The sequence below is a fragment of the Crinia signifera genome, chromosome 5 (assembly GCF_055691185.1).
Source record: "Crinia signifera chromosome 5, ASM5569118v1, whole genome shotgun sequence".
NCBI lineage: Eukaryota > Metazoa > Chordata > Amphibia > Anura > Myobatrachidae > Crinia > Crinia signifera.
The window spans coordinates 6,262,446-6,278,340 of record NC_139221.1 but is presented as its reverse complement, the minus strand read 5'-3'; the positions used below and the strand labels follow the sequence as shown (position 1 = coordinate 6,278,340).

Below are 15,895 nucleotides of genomic sequence, written 5' to 3'. Positions count from 1 at the left end.
CACTGTAACGGAATCTGCTGCGCTATATAAGACACTGTAACGGAATCTGCTGCGCTATATAAGACACTGTAACGGAATCTGCTGCGCTATATAAGACGCTGTAACGGAATCTGCTGCGCTATATAAGACGCTGTAACGGAATCTGCTGCGCTATATAAGACGCTGTAACGGAATCTGCTGCGCTATATAATACACTGTAACGGAATCTGCTGCGCTATATAAGACACTGTAACGGAATCTGCTGCGCTATATAAGACGCTGTAGCGGAATCTGCTGCGCTATATAAGACGCTGTAGCGGAATCTGCTGCGCTATATAAGACACTGTAACGGAATCTGCTGCGCTATATAAGACACTGTAACGGAATCTGCTGCACTATATAAGACGCTGTAGCGGAATCTGCTGCGCTATATAAGACACTGTAACGGAATCTGCTGCGCTATATAAGACGCTGTAACGGAATCTGCTGCGATATATAAGACGCTGTAACGGAATCTGCTGCGCTATATAAGACGCTGTAACGGAATCTGCTGCGCTATATAAGATGCTGTAACGGAATCTGCTGCGCTATGTAAGACGCTGTAACGGAATCTGCTGCGCTATGTAAGACACTGTAACGGAACCTGCTGCGCTATATAAGACGCTGTAACGGAATCTGCTGTGCTATATAAGACACTGTAACGGAATATGCCGCGCTATATAAGACACTGTAACGGAATCTGCTGCGCTATATAAGACGCTGTAACGGAATCTGCTGCGTTATATAAGACGCTGTAACGGAATCTGCTGCGCTATATAAGACGCTGTAACGGAATCTGCTGCGCTATATAAGACGCTGTAACGGAATCTGCTGCGCTATATAAGACGCTGTAACAGAATCTGCTGCGCTATATAAGACGCTGTAACGGAATCTGCTGCGTTATATAAGACGCTGTAACAGAATCTGCTGCGCTATATAAGACACTGTAACGGAATCTGCTGCGCTATATAAGACACTGTAACGGAATCTGCTGCGCTATATAAGACGCTGTAACGGAATCTGCTGCGCTATATAAGACGCTGTAACGGAATCTGCTGCGCTATATAAGACCCTGTAACGGAATCTGCTGCGCTATATAAGACCCTGTAACGGAATCTGCTGCACTATATAAGACACTGCAAATAAATAAATAAATAATGATCCATGGCCGATGTTACTGTGATAGCGGGGTGATCCATGGCCGATGTTACTGTGATAGCGGGGTGATCCATGGCCGATGTTACTGTGATAGCGGGGTGATCCATGGCCGATGTTACTGTGATAGCGGGGTGATCCATGGCCGATGTTACTGTGATAGCGGGGTGATCCATGGCCGATGTTAATGTGATAGCGGGGTGATCCATGGCCGATGTTACTGTGATAGCGGGGTGATCCGTGGCTGATGTTACTGTTATAGTGGGGATGATCCGTGGCCGATGTTACTGTGTTAGCAGGGTAATCCGTGGCCGATGTTACTGTGATAGCGGGGTGATCCGTGGCCGATGTTACTGTGATAGCGGGGTGATCCGTGGCCGATGTTACTGTGATAGCGGGGTGATCCGTGGCCGATGTTACTGTGATAGCGGGGTGATCCATGGCCGATGTTACTGTGATAGCGGGGTGATCCATGGCCGATGTTACTGTTATAGTGGGGTGATCCATGGCCGATGTTACTGTGATAGCGATATGATCCATGGCCGATGTTTACTGTGTTAGTGGGGTGATCTATGGCCGATGTTACTGTGATAGCGATGTGATCCATGGCCGATGTTACTGTGATAGCGGGGTGATCCGTGGCTGATGTTACTGTTATAGTGGGGATGATCCGTGGCCGATGTTACTGTGTTAGCAGGGTAATCCGTGGCCGATGTTACTGTGATAGCGGGGTGATCCGTGGCCGATGTTACTGTGATAGCGGGGTGATCCGTGGCCGATGTTACTGTGATAGCGGGGTGATCCGTGGCCGATGTTACTGTGATAGCGGGGTGATCCGTGGCCGATGTTACTGTGATAGCGGGGTGATCCATGGCCGATGTTACTGTGATAGCGGGGTGATCCATGGCCGATGTTACTGTTATAGTGGGGTGATCCATGGCCGATGTTACTGTGATAGCGATATGATCCATGGCCGATGTTTACTGTGTTAGTGGGGTGATCTATGGCCGATGTTACTGTGATAGCGATGTGATCCATGGCCGATGTTACTGTGATAGCGGGGTGATCCGTGGCTGATGTTACTGTTATAGTGGGGATGATCCGTGGCCGATGTTACTGTGTTAGCAGGGTAATCCGTGGCCGATGTTACTGTGATAGCGGGGTGATCCGTGGCCGATGTTACTGTGATAGCGGGGTGATCCGTGGCCGATGTTACTGTGATAGCGGGGTGATCCGTGGCCGATGTTACTGTGATAGCGGGGTGATCCATGGCCGATGTTACTGTGATAGCGGGGTGATCCATGGCCGATGTTACTGTTATAGTGGGGTGATCCATGGCCGATGTTACTGTGATAGCGATATGATCCATGGCCGATGTTTACTGTGTTAGTGGGGTGATCTATGGCCGATGTTACTGTGATAGCGATGTGATCCATGGCCGATGTTACTGTGATAGCGATATGATCCATGGCCGATGTTACTGTGATAGCGGGGTGATCCATGGCCGATGTTACTGTTATAGTGGGGTGATCCATGGCCGATGTTACTGTGATAGCGATATGATCCATGGCCGATGTTTACTGTGTTAGTAGGGTGATCTATGGCCGATGTTACTGTGATAGCGATATGATCCATGGCCGATGTTTACTGTGTTAGTGGGGTGATCTATGGCCGATGTTACTGTGATAGCGATATGATCTATGGCCGATGTTACTGTGATAGCGATATGATCCATGGCCGATGTTACTGTGATAGCGATATGATTCCTGGCCGATGTTATGGTGTGTACACACTTGTACAATTTAGACTATGTATACAATTTAGACTACTGTATATAGTGCAGATCTGCACTATATAGTCTATGCAGCCAAGACTTTCTGGCTGCGATACGGGAGCGCGCATCGGGATCGCAAGGGATAAAACCCATACAATCTGCATGAGATCCAGATGAGATTTTGACTATATAGTCATTGTACAAGTGTGTACACCCCATTACTGTGCGGATCTCATGCGCATTGTACAAGTGTGTACACACCATTACTGTGCGGATCTCATGCGCATTGTACAAGTGCGTACACACCATTACTGTGCGGATCTCATGCGCATTGTACAAGTGCGTACACACCATTACTGTGCGGATCTCATGCACATTGTACAAGTGCGTACACACCATTACTGTGCGGATCTCATGCGCATTGTACAAGTGCGTACACACCATTACTGTGCGGACCTCATGCGCATTGTACAAGTGCGTACACACCATTACTGTACGGATCTCATGCACATTGTACAAGTGCGTACACACCATTACTGTGCGGATCTCATGCACATTGTACAAGTGCGTACACACCATTACTGTGCGGATCTCATGCACATTGTACAAGTGCGTACACACCATTACTGTGCGGATCTCATGCACATTGTACAAGTGCGTACACACCATTACTGTGCGGATCTCATGCACATTGTACAAGTGCGTACACACCATTACTGTGCGGATCTCATGCACATTGTACAAGTGCGTACACACCATTACTGTGCGGATCTCATGCACATTGTACAAGTGCGTACACACCATTACTGTGCGGATCTCATGCACATTGTACAAGTGCGTACACACCATTACTGTGCGGATCTCATGCACATTGTACAAGTGCGTACACACCATTACTGTGCGGATCTCATGCACATTGTACAAGTGCGTACACACCATTACTGTGCGGATCTCATGCGCATTGTACAAGTGCGTACACACCATTACTGTGCGGATCTCATGCGCATTGTACAAGTGCGTACACACCATTACTGTGCGGACCTCATGCACATTGTACAAGTGCGTACACACCATTACTGTACGGATCTCATGCGCATTGTACAAGTGCGTACACACCATTACTGTGCGGATCTCATGCGCATTGTACAAGTGCGTACACACCATTACTGTGCGGATCTCATGCGCATTGTACAAGTGCGTACACACCATTACTGTGCGGATCTCATGCGCATTGTACAAGTGCGTACACACCATTACTGTGCGGATCTCATGCACATTGTACAAGTGCGTACACACCATTACTGTGCGGATCTCATGCACATTGTACAAGTGCGTACACACCATTACTGTGCGGATCTCATGCAGCAGTCAGTGCATAGGAATATAATTACACAGGCCAGATTATCCGCGTGTCTCAGGTTATGTCTGATTGATGACACCCCGTTGTCCTGTCAGATGTGACTGATACATATTGTTATGTTCTCCCTTCTATTGTTACATCGTTTCTATTACAGTGACGGGATATATTCTCCCACGCCTCAGCATAGAGTACAGTTCCATTGTTTGCTCCCCCACCCAGTATGTCCTCATCTCCTCCCAGGCCTCGGCTGTCAGTCACATAGAGCTGTAATAATCCTGTAACAGTGCAGTCGCCTGGAGGGGTAACGAGGACAATTGCAGCCTTATATGTCACCCAGGGTGGGGTGTAATGTCACTGGGGAGTAGACCGGTTCCTGAAGGTGTCTGATGGAACTGAGCTCCGGGCCAGCACAGGGGCCCTCTCTGCTTGGGCAAAGCGCACCCTGGGGGATCTTCTGTTGCCCAGTTCACAGCCCCTGAGGACTAATCAGGGCAGGTGTAAGGGTTCCAGTAATGACTCAGCAATCCCATCACATTACCATATTACTCTATATCTCTAGGGTTAGTGGGTACCACACAAGGCTGCGGAATAACAATATGTAGTATTTGTATATAGGGTACTGAGGCTGGCAGCACTGAAGGGGTTGCGGCATCCCCTGTGTCCTGCCCATCCCTTGGTCCAGGCCTGTCTCCTGTGCTCCATGTTCCATGTCTCCTCAGAGGACCTGCCCATGTTCCCGTGTTGTACATCTGCTATCTCCGCCTTGTGGTTCTGTACGGGATGGTGTCTGGTGCAGGTGGAAGAACTGGTTTGGGTGATGTCTCCTGTGTGATTGCTGGTCAGGGCCAGCAGCTTCCCCTGCAATGGCTTCTACACAGTGATATAGTGACCATGGCTCCTGCCTAGGGACAGTGCGTGCACCTGGGTGACCTAACCTGTTCCGGGGGTTAGTTTGGAGAGAGGCCTATTCGTGTTCTCCTACAGCTCCATTTCTTCTTCACCGCAGGGTATTGATGCACATGGCCTTGTATCGTGGTTGGTCTGATGTCACTATTGGGGAGACCCAGTAACTGCTACTAAATGTCAGCTTCCCAGGACAGACTCTGTACTACACGGCGAGCGTCCCGGGACAGACTCTGTACTACGCGGTGAGCTTCCCGGGACAGACTCTGTACTACGCGGCGAGCTTCCCGGGACAGACTCTGTACTACGCGGCGAGCTTCCCGGGACAGACTCTGTACTACGCGGCGAGCTTCCCGGGACAGACTCTGTACTACGCGGCGAGCTTCCCGGGACAGACTCTGTACTACGCGGCGAGCTTCCCGGGACAGACTCTGTACTACGCGGCGAGCTTCCCGGGACAGACTCTGTACTACGCGGCGAGCTTCCCGGGACAGACTCTGTACTACGCGGCGAGCTTCCCGGGACAGACTCTGTACTACGCGGCGAGCTTCCCGGGACAGACTCTGTACTACGCGGCGAGCTTCCCGGGACAGACTCTGTACTACGCGGCGAGCTTCCCGGGACAGACTCTGTACTACGCGGCGAGCTTCCCGGGACAGACTCTGTACTACGCGGCGAGCTTCCCGGGACAGACTCTGTACTACGCGGCGAGCTTCCCGGGACAGACTCTGTACTACGCGGCGAGCTTCCCGGGACAGACTCTGTACTACGCGGCGAGCTTCCCGGGACAGACTCTGTACTACGCGGCGAGCTTCCCGGGACAGACTCTGTACTACGCGGCGAGCTTCCCGGGACAGACTCTGTACTACGCGGCGAGCTTCTCGGGACAGACTCTGTACTACACTTATACTACACAGCCTTACCTTATAACGGTTGTGTGGAGGGGTGTGGATTATTAAATAGACTGTGTCTAGATGCAATAGGTCGACAAGGTTAAAAGATCAAAATAAAAAAGGTCGACCTGAAAACGGTGGACACATGTAAAGCTTAAAATTAGTTTTTCTAATTTTTTGGTTGTCAATGTGGACATTTGTGAACATGGCCCCCCAATTAGGGGAACGTGTACATGCGCATGGCTCGATTTGCTTATAGTCTCCCTCTCTGCTGACACGGGTGGTGACTTAAGAGCAAGCCAGTTTAAAATTCTAGAAATCACGTAAAACTCATGTTGACCATGTCATCTTGTCGACCTATAGAATGTCAACCTTTGGGGATAGACATACAGTAGTGCCTGTGCATGTCGGCACTGTAGATGACCTACAGTAGTGCCTGTGTATGTCGGCACTGTAGATGACATACAGTAGTGCCTGTGTATGTCGGCACTGTAAATCTGTCCCCTGGAACCAGTGCAGAGCAGATTATAATATAACGCTGCATGTAAATCATCTGTCACCCCCGCGCCGCGCCCGCACATATTACCATATAGAAGCACGTGACTTACATAAGGTGCGATGTAAAAGCGACAGGAAACCGAGATATTTAATGTTTTTAGTAGTTAATAGAGGCCGTTACACCCCAGCAGATAAAGCGTGTACACTGAATGTCGTTAATGATGTGTGCTACCACGTATCGTTACCGACCCCCCTCCCTCGTCCAGCCTGTCCGGGCAAGGGAGCGCCTCCATTAATGCCCCCCACCATCACTCACCTCACAGTCGGCATCTGCAAGTGTGTATGCACCTTCCGATGCTGGAACACCCCCCCCCCCCCCCCCCCGACTGGGTCGCCCATTGTGTATGCACCTGCCGATGTCAGACCCCCCCTCCCCCCCGCTGGGTCGCCTAGTGTGTATGCACCTGCCGATGCCAGCACCCCCCGGCTGGGTCGCCTAGTGTGTATGCACCTGCCGATGTCAGACCCCCCCTCCCCCCCGCTGGGTCGCCTAGTGTGAATGCACCTGCCGATGCCTTCTCTTCTATCCACAATATATACGCGCAAATAATCTACAGACGTTCCCAGTAACATTGTCACTCTCCTCCCCTTCATCCAGACATGCTCCTCATCCATTCCCGTTTCCTGCCTGTTGGGGGCCTATGTCTGCGCCTAACGACCACACATCAGGACCATTTGGAATCTTTAAGGACTTTCCTATGGTGAAGCTATTGCTGGAGATTACACAGCGCTGCTACGTTATTTACAACCCCCATGAGCAATGGAATTACCATTACACCCCCGTTACCCTCCTGTGCGCTTCAAGATGTATTTACTATGATTGTGTGGTTGCTGAATCTGTACTAATTGTGATACAATGGAGAGTGATAAACCACCAGCCAATCAGATCCTAGCTGTGTTTGAAAAATGACAGTTAGGAGCTGATTGTTTGGTGGTTTATCACTCTCCATTGTATCAGTTTAAGGCTTAGTGCATCTCACTGCTGCCGGCATACCGGTGTTGTGTTACCGGTGTTGCCACGTGGCCGGTGTGATGACATAGTGGGTACCGGTGCCTGCGGTTGGGGAGCGGCACTAAAGGTTGGACATGTAAGTAAATGGAGAAAGCGTCTTCCACAGCAAAGCCTGACACTAGAGTACTGGGTTATTGGCGAGGCGGTGGGCATTTCGCAGGCACCAGTACTGCACAATCCAGACGATGCAACTGGGGCTGACGAGGCATAATTAGGGCACTAATGGGGAGTTCTCACAGAGGTGGCACTCAGTACATTGATGTGCGCAGACGTACGGGTTATGCAGTGTAAATGCGCCCATGACCATCCACCTAGCGTAGGAACGGTGGGTAATACTGACCCAAGCATACACGTAGCGGCATGCCCATTGCAAGGCGGGTATAGCTGCATGTGAGGAATATATAAATGTTTCTGTAGGTCTGGCAGTATACACCCAAATATTAGTTTCCCTCCGCATTAGGCCCGTTGTGCGACACCTCACTTACAGCACTTAGGCAGCGACGCCCGGACACACTCACATCTTCTGTGACCCCCCCTCCCTCGGTAACTCGCGCTCAGAGAATATAAGTATCCAGAATATCCCACTTGTGTTTGGCGGCTGGAAATAAAATTCCAACAGTGTTTTAATTTCAGTGGAGCTAAATATTTAGAGCTGTCTGTCCCTCTGTCTCTCCCTCGCTCTGTCTGTCTCTCCCTCGCTCTGTCTGTCTCTCCCTCGCTCTGTCTGTCTCTCCCTCGCTCTGTCTGTCTCTCCCTCGCTCTGTCTGTCTCTCCCTCGCTCTGTCTGTCTCTCCCTCGCTCTGTCTGTCTCTCCCTCGCTCTGTCTGTCTCTCCCTCGCTCTGTCTGTCTCTCCCTCGCTCTGTCTGTCTCTCCCTCGCTCTGTCTGTCTCTCCCTCGCTCTGTCTGTCTCTCCCTCGCTCTGTCTGTCTCTCCCTCGCTCTGTCTCATCAGTGTAGGTCTGGTGCCGCCTTCAGCCCTGAATCCAAACAGAAGTGAGAGCGGAATATGGTGTTTATGAGAGAAATGGAACATTTACAGTGGAAACATTTAACTGATAAAGTGCGAGACGCTCTGCAGAGATCTGCTCTTCCTGTCTGTCGCGTGCAGCTTACTGCAGGGGATAGCATCTTGCTGATGATGTCAGCTGCGGGGGGCCGGAGACCATGTAGCGAATGGGTTGCGCACATCATGCAGCTGCTTACGCCATGTATCTGCGTACTGGTGCATTGTGGGATGGACACCACAGCCATACCTGTATGAGATACTCTGCGTTCTAGGACTAGGGCGTTTATGGAGTGGAAACATGTTACACGCAGTTTGTGTGTGGGATCCTGAGTATCACTGTGTTCTCTTGTGTAACCACACACGGGTAGAGGTCGCTTTTCACATAAAATACAATGTCAGACTCATATGAAATCCACCACATCCTTTGCCTGTAACGTTAACCCTGCTACACTTTCCGTTCCTCACCTTCTGCCAGAGATATTGAGGTGTAAGTAGAGGCTTACTAGGAACAGAAACCACTGAGGTCAGGCTGTTTAGGACGGACGCGTTCTGCCAACTTTCTACTGATAGTCAGGCCTTTGACGCATTCTGCTAAGTGCATGCCATTAGTTGTACCGCTGACGCGTTCTGCCAACTTATGCTGTAATATAGCTTCCGATGCATTCTAACAACTTTTTGCTGTAGTCATGCTGCCGACGTTTTCCGCCAACTACCTGCCGGTAGTTATGTACCTACGCGTTCCACCAACTCCATACCAGTAGTTGTACACATGACGCATTCCTACAACTTCCTGCCAGTAGTCATGCTACGTATGCGTTCCACCAACTCCATACCAGTAGTTGTACACATGACGCATTCCTCCAACTTCCTGTCAGTAGTCATGCTACGTACGCGTTCCACCAACTCCATACCAGTAGTTGTATTCATGACATGTTCTGCTAACTTCATGCTGTAGTATAGCTTCCGGTGTGTTCTGACAACTTCCTGCTGTAGTAATGCTACCTAAGCGTTCCACCAACTTTCTGCCAGTTGTTTCAATGCTCTGAGCTCTGGATTTGAACCCTCATTAAAAAATCCTAATGATAACTTTTTGCATGGGTGTTCCGCTAACACCTCCTGCTAGTAGTTGTGCTTTCTACGCGTTCCGCCAACTTCACGCCAGTAGTATCTCTTCCGATGTGTTCCGCCAACTACCTGCCGGTATTGATGCACCTACACATTCCACCTACCTCCTGCCGGTAGTCATGCACCTACGCATTTCACCTACCTCCTACCGGTAGGCATGCTCCTGCGCGTTCCACCTACCTCCTGCCGGTAGGCCTGTGCGTTCCACCTACCTCCTGACGGTAGTTTCAATGCATCTGGATTTATTTCCCCATTAAAAACCCTATAGCCCAGAAGCCTTTGTGGTGACTTCCCATCTGTATTTGATAAATAAATGAATGATACTTAGAAACTGGTTACTACGGGAAACTTCACTCTTTTATAAGGCTTGATACATCTTCACTTGGTGAAATGCGTTACAGGCCCTTGGTGCCAAGATCATTGGGTTTTTGGACCAGGCCACATATCTTGATAACAGTATGAGGACTTTTCTGTTTCTCGTTGGGTGAACGGTTTGCACAGGACTGTAATTACCCCACTTCTGTTATTTTCCAGCTGTGTCTTGTCCTGTTGACCGATGTCCCATGCCTGATACTCTGCGTGGGGCTGCTCGCATTGCTTGTCACACAAACCGTTAACCCTGTTGTTTCGTATTCTGCGCGGATGCTGACGTTTCCTCTGAAGGCTGACGAATAAAGATCTGAGGAATGTTTGCAGCTTTCAGCACAGAGAGCCGTCCTTACTCGCAGGAGACTGGGGGCAGATGCAATGGAACACTGCCCCCTAGTGGATAAATCAGAAATGCAAATGCTGGGATGGTGGCGCAGTTTATGGAGTGGTCAGCTTGAAACACAGTGTTGTGCAGAGAACGTCCTTTTATTACTTTTTAAAATGTTGAATCAAAAAGCGTCAGAGATAGACACAACGGCATTACAAACATAGCAATGTAATGAGTGACTCCATGCCCGCTTGGCACATTGGTGGTGATAGTACCACAGAGGCAGCCGGTCATTGATGCTATAATGGAGAATTGCAGACACCTAGGTGGTTGTGCTTTGTGAGAGCATTCATAGCTTTGGCCTGTACATTTTCCCCCGGATTGGTGGTTTGCGCACAGGGGTGGAGTTTGTCAGGTGAGGGCACCCCTGTTGGCATGCTCAGGGGGCACGGGGGTGGTGTGTATCTTGTGGGCAGCCTGTCTGTGGTGGTTGCGATGCAGAGATAGCAGAGGAAGTGTTGCGATGACTCCTCTGACTGAGCATTTCCTGGGGCTCTCGGCGTAATCTTCATTCTCTGTTTTCTGGTCTGTCAGTAACGTTGCTGCCCCTCTCTCGCTTCCCCCAATTCTCCATGGCCTCCATGCATTGTACTCCGCCACAGGAATGATCCTCTCTAACGTGGCTGCTAAGGTGATGGGGCCTGGTGACTGGACGATAGCTCTGCATCCCCATCAGGTAACGAGCCCAGGTCTCGCTTTAGGAAAGGAATGTGTGTGCAGTGGGGGGAAGGAATTGATGAATTATTTGTGTTTGGTGTTTTTAGAAAATAAAAGAACATTTTCCCAAAATGCGCACATGAAGATTGTGACTAATGACACAATCCGTGGTCACTGTGATCAGATGTAGTGCAGCGTGGCCTCTGTGACTGGATCCGTGTGCACTATGATCAGATGTAGCGCAGCGTGGTCTGTATGACGGGATCCGTGTGCACTATGATCAGATGTAGCGCAGCGTGGTCTGTATGACGGGATCTGTGTGCACTATGATCAGATGTAGCACAGCGTGGCCTCTGTGACTGGATCCGTGTGCACTGTGATCAGATGTAGCGCAGCGTGGTCTGTATGACGGGATCCGTGTGCACTATGATCAGATGTAGCACAGCGTGGTCTGTATGACGGGATCCGTGTATAATCAGATGTAGCACAGCGTGGCCTCTGTGACTGGATCCGTGTGCACTATGATCAGATGTAGTGCAGCGTGGCCTCTGACGGGATCCGTGTGCACTATGATCAGATGTAGCGCAGCGTGGTCTGTATGACGGGATCCGTGTATAATCAGATGTAGCACAGCGTGGCCTCTGTGACTGGATCCGTGTGCACTATGATCAGATGTAGTGCAGCGTGGCCTCTATGACGGGATCCGTGTATAATCAGATGTAGCGCAGCGTAGCCTCTGTGACGGGATCTGTGTGCACTATGATCAGATGTAGCACAGCGGGGTCTGTATGACAGGATCCGTGTGCACTATGATCAGATGTAGCACAGCGTGGTCTGTATGACGGGATCCGTGTGCACTATGATCAGATGTAGCGCAGCGTGGCCTCTGTGATGTGATCCGTGTTCACTATGATCAGATGTAGCGCAGCGTGGCCTCTATGACGGGATCCGTGTGCACTGTGATCAGATGTAGTGCAGCGTGGCCTCTATGACGTGATCTGTGTCCACTATGATCAGATGTAGCGCAGCAGGGCCTCTATGACGTGATCCATGGTTACTATGATCAGATGTAGTGCAGCGTGGCCTCTGTGACGGGATCCGTGTGCACTTTGATCAGATGTAGTGCAGCGTGGCTCTATGATGTGATCCGTGGTCACTATGATCAGATGTAGCGCAGCGTGGCCTCTGTGACGGGATCCGTGTGCACTATGATCAGATGTAGTGCAGCGTGGCTCTATGATGTGATCCGTGTGCATTATGATCAGATGTAGCGCAGCGTGGCCTCTGTAACGGGATTCGTGTGCACTATGATCAGATGTAGCGCAGCGTGGCCTCTGTGACGGGATCCGAGTGCACTATGATCAGATGTAGCGCAGCCTCTGTGACGTGATCCGTGTGTACTATGATCAGTTGTAGCGCAGCGTGGCCTCTATGATGGGATCTGTGTGCACTATGATCAGATGAATGGGATCCGTGTGCACTATGATCAGATGTAGCGCAGCGTGGCCTCTGTGACGGGATCCGTGTGCACTATGATCAGATGTAGCGCAGCGTGGCCTCTATGACGGGATCCGTGTGCACTATGATCAGATGTAGTGCAGCGTGGCCTCTATGACGGGATCCGTGGTCACTATGATCAGATGTAGCGCAGTGTGGCCTCTATGACGGGATCCGTGGTCACTATGATCAGATGTAGCGCAGCGTGGTCTGTATGACGGGATCCGTGGTCACTATGATCAGATGTAGCGCAGCGTGGCCTCTGTGACGGGATCCGTGGTCACTATGATCAGATGTAGCACAGCGTGGCCTCTATGACGGGATCCGTGTGTACTATGATCAGATGTAGCGCAGAGTGGCCTCTATGATGGGATCCATGGTCACTATGATCAGATGTAGCACAGCGTGGTCTGTATGACGGGATCCGTGTGCACTATGATCAGATGTAGCGCAGCATGGCTTCTGTGACGGGATCTGTGTGCACTATGATCAGATGTAGCGCAGCGTGGCCTCTGTGACGGGATCCGTGTGCACTATGATCAGATGTAGCGCAGCATGGCCTCTATGACGGGATCCGTGTGTACTATGATCAGATGTAGCGCAGAGTGGCCTCTATGATGGGATCCATGGTCACTATGATCAGATGTAGCACAGCGTGGCTTCTGTGACGGGATCTGTGTGCACTATGATCAGATGTAGCACAGCGTGGTCTGTATGACGGGATCCGTGTGCACTATGATCAGATGTAGCGCAGCGTGGCTTCTGTGACGGGATCTGTGTGCACTATGATCAGATGTAGCGCAGCGTGGCTTCTGTGACGGGATCCGTGTGCACTATGATCAGATGTAGCACAGCGTGGTCTGTATGACTGGATCCGTGTGTACTATGATCAGATGTAGCGCAGCGTGGTCTGTATGACGGGATCCGTGGTCACTATGATCAGATATAACGCAGCGTGGCCTCTGTGACTCTATCCGTGGCTCTGACATAGATTACATTGGTCTGTGTGACGTACCCTTATGCTCTGGGGGATAAAGATGACAATGGCTATTGTACTAGTGGATGACGTGGCCTAATCCTATATGTATCATCCTGTACAGTTATGTATACAGTACTGTGGAGAATGTATCTCTGTTACTGACCTCTGCAGAGGGTGACCCTGTACACACGGCTCTCTGCCCGCTTAGGGGACCCTGGCAGTTCTGGGGATGGGCCGCTTTCCACCTGTACTGAAGGCCCGGAAATCATTGGGATTATTATAGGACACACCGGTATACGCACCCATCTTATCCCACTGCTCGGAAGGCCATAATGGTTTTGTATGGTGGTCTCCGACCTGGGCACCATGTATAACCCATTACATTGTATGGAATTCGTCATAATCAAAGTTCTATCTTATTTTGCTGGAGAAATGGGTGTGATGATTGTGAAAGTGTAACAAAGCTTGGGAAATAGGAAATGCTTACAGCATCTGTTCACAGAAACCACAAACTATACATCATGGTAAATAAGGAATTATAGGTAGAGACCCCCCCCCCGCCACCTTCCTGGCCGCAGGAAGTAAACCTGTCATCTTGGTGGGGAGGACGAAAAGACGTTGAGCAATGAGAGGTGCGGTAATCCTGTAGCCTCAGCCCGTACTCGCTCTTTGGCGCAGGATGTCCTGCTTGCATCAGTGACCTCCGGTGTGATGTACACCGGTCCGTCACCTCCCGCCATTACATTCTCCATAATAATAAATCTCCTTTATGCTGCATTCCGGGCAGCCCGCCAATCTGATCCTGCGATGGTGCTTCCCGTGGAAATATCCGCAACGCCGCCATGTGTTTGTGTATGTCCTCCTAGCTCAGACACTTCTGCGCGACGCCTGTTGTGTACTGGTGTGTGACACTTGTAACACCTCTGCTACAGTCACCCGTGCATTTATAAGTACTGCGTCACTGTAAACTGATATTGTCCTGGTTGACTATCACTGCGACAGCACACGGGAGGTGACTGCAGACACTTGTACGGTCTGGTTCCGGGGTTCCCTGCTCACCCCTCTCTCTCTCTCTCTCTCTTGCAGAAAGACCTGAATTACTTGCAGCAGTGGCTGGAAGCCTTCGTCACCAATTTCGAGAAGATCATCTCCGTGCAGACCCTGGACCCTAGGAGGTATGTACCTGAATGGGGGGGGGGGTGATTCTAGGGGTGGTGGCACACAAGCAGGATAACTCCCGGGCAACCAGCTTTTTCTGCCATTACGTTTCCCCAATGGCGGATGGTATAGCGCTGGTATGACCAGTGCATGGGGTTACGTACTTGTCACAGCGGCTGCTGGACTGAATGTCCTGCACACCGATATATCTCTGGTCCTCTGTAATAATATTGTTGTGGGCTTAGTCCTCAGATCACCTCGTTGTGTAATTGCTCCCCATACGCTGGTAATTACTGCCCACGCCTGATAACGTGGCAGGGATGGTGCGTCCTTCTAGGAACTCCTTGCAGGTGTGAGTGGGTAACACGAAGACGGAGGTGCCAGTTCATCGAGCGCTGCACCCCCTGTGGTTCTTCTGATCCTCACTTACCCCCCAACATGCCATGTTTTCAGGATTTGTCAGTGGAAGCAGGTGTGATAGCTGTTGACCCCTGACCATAGAGTAACCCTCCTGTACATGATCAGAAGCTGATCTGCTGGTGGAACCGCAGGACTGGTGTGGGGAACCAGTTGCCCTCTTGTCTGTCGCCCCCCCTGTGCTCTGTGCGTTGCCATCCTTGGCCCATTGACTTGCTCCCTTGTTGTTCCTCAGGCCAGAAGAGAATGCTTCCGAAATCCCCGTCTTACCCCGGGACGTCCTCCAAGTCCTGAGCCAGCAGCTAGGAGACTGCGCAGAAGATATAAGGGCCGACGTCAGCTTGAACCAGGCTCTCCGTCTCCTCAAGTTCTTCATCATTATCAGCAGGTGACTCGGCTGTTACTGGTTTTGGTCACTCATAAGGGCTCCCAAATGGAACTTTTGCAGATGTCACTCGATGCGGAGAGCCACCAACGTGGCCCCTCTGTAATATAGAATGTCAGGACGGGATAGAATTGGCATTGCCTGGTGTGTATGCCGCCCGGGAGTGATGGCTGCCGGTGAGACAGATGGATAATGACAGTGTATCTCTGTGATATAAATACTGCTGATGTCTGAGTTACAT

At 50.6% G+C, this 15,895-nt stretch overlaps 1 protein-coding gene across 1 annotated transcript in view; it reads left to right on the top strand.

Moving 5' to 3' along the window:
• The window catches only part of NBEAL2 (neurobeachin like 2), a 176,051-nt gene that overhangs the window by 37,367 nt on the left and 122,789 nt on the right, over nucleotides 1-15,895 (top strand). Inside the window, 2 exon segments of the mRNA XM_083186544.1 lie at nucleotides 14,781-14,869; nucleotides 15,505-15,657. Of these exon segments, the coding sequence (XP_083042670.1) occupies nucleotides 14,781-14,869; nucleotides 15,505-15,657 (242 nt within the window).